The sequence below is a fragment of the Scomber japonicus genome, chromosome 24 (genome assembly GCF_027409825.1).
Source record: "Scomber japonicus isolate fScoJap1 chromosome 24, fScoJap1.pri, whole genome shotgun sequence".
Classification (NCBI taxonomy): domain Eukaryota; kingdom Metazoa; phylum Chordata; class Actinopteri; order Scombriformes; family Scombridae; genus Scomber; species Scomber japonicus.
In genome coordinates this window covers 18,612,752-18,618,381 of record NC_070601.1, presented here as the reverse complement: position 1 = coordinate 18,618,381, position 5,630 = coordinate 18,612,752, and the positions used below count along the sequence as shown (strand labels likewise).

Here is a 5,630-nt window from a genome sequence, read left to right as displayed (position 1 = left end):
GAAACATTGTTAGAGGTTTGTGTATGTGAGGAACTTTGTAATGAGATTACTCCAAAATGATGCAGTACTTGATAATACTTCCATGAATGGAACAAGAGGTACTTAGTCCAACAATACAGGTTTCATGAACTACTTATGGAAGAAAGGTGCGTAAAATAGGCTAGTTGTTTGGTCATTAAAATGCAACACAAGCGTAACGACAGAAAAAAAAAAAAAACCACACCGCCGGAAAAGAGGCTGTGGTTGTGTGTGCGGAAGTGCGACTGGAAGAACGTGAATGGAGAAACACACTATTCCACACTTGTGATACAACTCTATACTGACCAGCTGGGACTAAACAGACTTTAACAGAGTCAGTGTGACTGTGGTACACACTGTAACACACGCTGTTGATTAGTGTGTAAACTGTCAATACTTAACAATGTCGAGGAGTGCGACAGATGGGAGCGTTTTAAGTGACGGTTTGTCAGAAGACATGTTTCATGCAGAACCTTCGTCTGTGAGATATGGAGTGGGTTTCATGTCTGCAGAGGGTCCTGCTGGGAATGGAGGGCGTCCGTTTACATACCGGAACGGACTCGGACCCTGGCCCGGTATCGCGCTGTCGGTCCTGGCGTCCTCTGCTGCTGTGGCCGCGGTTGGTAGTTTCTCTGCCCTCCTCTACCCAATCCTTACAGGTAGTACGTTTCTTACGCATTGAATGCTGTTGAAACTGTATTCTCTAAACACATTTCTTATTTAAAGTTTTCTTAAACTTGGTTCATTACATTCCAGATCGAAATATTGTCCTTTGTACTCCACGGTTATTAAAATATGTTCAAATGATCCAGTAATTCACCAAAAATCTAAGATTACAGAAAAAGTTCATAAGCTAAACAAAACAAGACAAAACATCAACAAAAGAAAACAAACAGATAACAGAACTTTGTTTCTTTCTTCTTTCCTCTCCCATTAATCATCTCACGACCCCTCAGAATGATCTGATGACCCTGGAGGGGCATGACCCCTAGGTTTAATATAGGTAGCTAACTGCTGTTAAAAGTTTCATGCAGTCTAATGTGGTCTACATGTGGAAAACAAACAAACAGTTAAATCTACCTTCATTTCACAAACAGAAAACTTTCACATTTCTGAAACTGTGTTTTAAAGAGTCTTTGGCCTATCTGAGATAATCCAGTCCAGATTTGACCAGTCTAGCTAGGTGGTACTATACTTTCTGACAGAATATATCAACTACAGTATTTCCTGGATTTTGTATCATAGTCCCTAAATGTATGTATAAAATACAGGAAATGGGATTAATTGAAAACATTTTTATGGCAGAGGACCCCCCAGACCCCTTGTTTTGTGTACTTTTACTGTAATACTACATGTTAGATTGAACTAATAATACTTACTTACTTTTACTCAAGGACTTTTACTTGTTATGGAGTATTTTTACATTGCATTTTACTGCATGAAGTAAAATAATCTGAATACTTTCTCCACTACTTGTTACACATTGTACTGAAACCAAATTCCACCAGCTCATCTGTGTGGTCATTAAAGTGAATTGAACTGTATTGAATAGTAATATTTATTGATAGTGATTGTTTCAGAGCTGCGGGCAGAGAGAGTGAGGGGAGAGGATGGCACTGATGAGAAGCTGTTGGGTTAGTATCATTATGTAACAAGTTACTGTTTATCATCTTCATGTTTTGACTTAATATTAACAATTATATATATCCCCCATAGAAAGTAGGGCTGGGCGATATGGCTGAAAACTGTATCACGATAAAAGTGTTTGATATCAGTCGATATCGATAATTATTGATTTTTTTTAATGACCTATTTAAAATAAGGACATGGGGGGGGGGGGGGGGGGGGGGGGAAGCATACTGTAAAAAGCAGTGTATAAGACACAGTCTATTTTGGAGGGTCTCATGCTGGGGAAAACGCTTTTCTATTAAAGACTGGTTCATTTGAATGCATCAGTAGTTATTCATTTATAAACATATAGTTTATACTCCAAACTTTATTTTTCTTTTATTAGAAACACTATTAAAAAACACAGATTACACCTGAAACAGTGTGTCAAGTTAATGGTCCGGTAATGATTTAACTGAACTGGAATATTAACTCTGACCGGGTGTGTTTTTAATTAGCTGCTGACAGAGCTGGAGCATGCAGCACGTGCTTGACAGCGCTGTTTATAGTTCATAAGTGTGGACGCTCACATCGTTATCTTTATAGTTGCTAGGTTACCAGGGAGCGAGTGAGTTTTTTTATGCTACCATTTGCTTCACCTTTTTTTCTCATCGATGGTTTCTTCCAATGAAGTGAAATTATTGAACTTTCTACTGAATGTAATTTTTATTGATATCGATTACGTGTCTATGGCAATATATATCACTATTGTTTTGTCGCCCATCCCTAATAGAAAGAGCCTTGTTCTACTTTAGGGTTAGCTTGTGTGTCACTACACTTGACTTTGTTCCATAATTTGGTTGTTTGACACAAATACTGAGTTTGACAATGCTAATGCCAGCTTTAGTTATCAAAAAGCTTACAGACAAATAGTGTGTGTGTGTGTGTGTGTGTGTAGGTTTCTGGAGCATCCTGGTGTTGTCAGTATTAGCAGGATGTATCTGCTGTATCTTCTCATGGACTCTGACCTACGTGGACTCCTACCAGCCTGGCATGGGGTTCCCAGTACTACTGACACCGTCCTACTTGAGGTAATACACTGCAGTGTTGCAACTGTGTGATGACATAAGCACAATGACATAAATTGAAGCCTCTTTGTGTGTTTTCCTCTAGAGATTTATCGGCCCATGGTTTCCACATGTGTTATGGTGTTGCTGTCCTCAATGGCATCATGGCCATGCTCACTGTCATCTGGAGCCTCACCTGACCCATCTCTCTCTGTCTCACACACACACACACACACACATACATACACATACGTCAACATTAAGTGTCTTAGTATGTTGACCACCATGTGCAACCAGAACAGTTTCATTGCACATTGGCATTGATTCTAAAGTCTGTGAACTCTACTGGAGAGATGAACAACTTTCTTCCAAAAGATATTCCCTCATTTGGTGTTTTGATGATGGTGGTGGAGAGTGTTGTCTAATACATCGGTCCAAAATCTCCCATAGGTGTTCAACCGAATTGAGATCTGGTGACTGTGATGACCATAGCATATAGTTAGCATCATTTTCATACTCGTCAAACCATTCAGTGACCCCTCATGCTTTATGGATGGGGCCATCATCATTCTGGAAGACACCAATCCCACTCCCATCAGGATAGGAGAAATGTTTCATCATAGGATAGAGGTGATCAATTAGAACAACTTTATATTGATTTGCAATGACCGTCCGTGACAAGTGGACCCAAACCATGCCAGCAAAATGCCCCCTACAGCATAACAGAGCTACCAGATCCACTCATTGTAGGGGTCAAACATTCAGACCTGTATCAATTTTTCCATTAAATATAAACATTGTGGTGTAAAGTTTGGATGACAATTATTAACAATGAATAATGATGCGTTTGCTAATTGTGTATTGACTGCTAAAGATAATCAAAACTGAAGGCATTATGTTAAAAGGAGAGATGTATGTGATTCTGCACTTACTGAGTAATATAAACTACAGTGTATGTGATTCTGCACTTACTGAGTAATATAAACTACAATGTATGTGATTCTGCACTTACTGAGTAATATAAACTACAGTGTATGTGATTAAATATACCACACTTTTATTATTATTTTTAAAAAGAGAATGCAGTAAGAAAAAGTAATTGAACAGTATTAAAATTGATATAGCCTGTAGTGAACATAGTTTAAAGTAACTGAGCAGCAGCTGAATGAGCTGTGGGAAATCCCCTGTAGAAAAAACTGAAGTCTGAGGGCGGAGTTTCAAAGCTGGTGATGTAGTGAAAATTCATGCCCATCAGGAAGTCCCGGAAAAACTGAAAATTGGATGGAGCAGCTGCCAAAAGTGAAGAAGTGGGCATTGTAGTGATCGGTGCCAAAATGTTATTTTGAAAGAAAAGATGATTGGTTGAAAGTGACTTCACACTTTCCTATGGTGGTCAGCAAAATGATCAGTACAAAAAGAAACTTTTATCTGAGATCATTGTATCATTTCTGCATAGACGCTTTCTGTGTATGTTTTGGTTCCGGGGTCTGTTGCTGGCAATAAAACTCTTAACTGCTTTCAGCTGGATGACTCCTGGTCATTTTTGATTGAAGTTTTTGAGACTCCAACATCTTTTGACCAACTAAGTATTAGAGATTAATTTGTTACAACATGTTTAATTTTAAACATTCAGGTCACATGACAGACCATCTCAAAGTGAACATATCATGCAAGATAATTACTTGATTACTTAACTTCAATAACTTTTAAAGTAAGAGACTGAGAACAGAAGTCGTCAAACAGTCAACTGGGACTTTATTGAAGATGCAGCAGACACCAACAACGAAGAACAGTGACAAACAGTGAAACAGCAAAAGAGCCCCGACCCACGCCCCCTTCAGACTCTATACTACCGTTTGGCGTGTGGGCATCATTTGTTATTGTGTGTGTATCAGGTCAACTTGACCCGGCGTGTTCCAGCCAAGATTCAGTTCCCTGGAAGTCTACACAACTTCCTTGTTGGCATCCTAATCTCCTTTGGGGATATCAATATGGTAAAAACAACTCTTTAAAAGGCTTGTTGCGACATCCCCAACTGGTATAACTATTAACCTTCCGTCTCTCTTGTTGTTCTCACATTTTACTGTGATGCACACATATCTGCCTCTACAATCACAGTGTGTCTGCTACACAAAATACACCCCTCAAAAAACACAAGGTCAGTACTACACAGTTCCAAAAATGACTAATAATTCTACATGGCAGGAAGTTCATAAGAAAAAAAAATAGACTCCATGGCCATGATTATGTCAAATTCTCACATTGAAAGACCTGAATACTTTCTAGCTGAAGTTGTTGAAGTTAAAAATGAAAGTTAAAATTGTTAATTTAAAAAAGGTAAAGTTAATTGCTGCTGGCCTAAGGTTAAGGTTTTTACTTTTCCAAAACATTTTGATGCATATTCATTCATTTATATGTTCCACAAAAAATAACATTGCTAATATTTACCCTTGTACTGGAGCTATAATAGTGTAAAAGTAAAATTGACATTAAAGTATATAGAAATGACCAACTTTGTAAGTAATTTGATCATCTTATGTTGTGGAGGAACTCGCATTGATATTGACAGTGTAATAAACCTTGCAAACCGGGCAAATACTGCCACCACCTGGAGTTAACCAGTAAAGGTTTTTGTCAGAGGATTTAGTTACCTACACAGGACACAGAAAGCAATTATATAGAAAATTACAAAACCTTATTTCCTTTTCAATAATAATTTAAGGCACAGGAGCACCGGCTGAGACAGGTAACAGTAGACCAACAGCAGGACATAAAATGCACAACATCCAGAGCTCAGTTCCACACCACAAAGGGCTAGATAGAAAATAGACTTTGTTTTTAAATAACAGCACTGCACACTCTTATGAAGAAGTACAACACAGCACGCTTCAATTGATGTTTCCCCCACTGTTTCCCCAATTATGAGATAAAAAGTCA

General features: G+C 38.3%; 1 protein-coding gene across 2 annotated transcripts; it reads left to right on the top strand.

The window, feature by feature from the left end:
- Positions 1–235: 235 nt before the first annotated feature.
- arl6ip6 (ADP-ribosylation factor-like 6 interacting protein 6) lies at positions 236–3,649 on the top strand. Of its 2 annotated transcripts, XM_053314584.1 has the most exons (4): positions 236–677; positions 1,599–1,652; positions 2,585–2,717; positions 2,800–3,649. In XM_053314584.1, the coding sequence occupies exons 1-4, from the start codon at positions 422–424 to the stop codon at positions 2,891–2,893; spliced, it is 537 nt and encodes a 178-aa protein (XP_053170559.1). In that variant the 5' UTR covers positions 236–421; the 3' UTR covers positions 2,894–3,649. The 2 variants fall into 2 exon arrangements, with proteins under 2 accessions (XP_053170559.1, XP_053170560.1); XM_053314585.1 differs by lacking the exon at positions 1,599–1,652.
- The last annotated feature ends 1,981 nt before the right edge of the window (positions 3,650–5,630 follow it).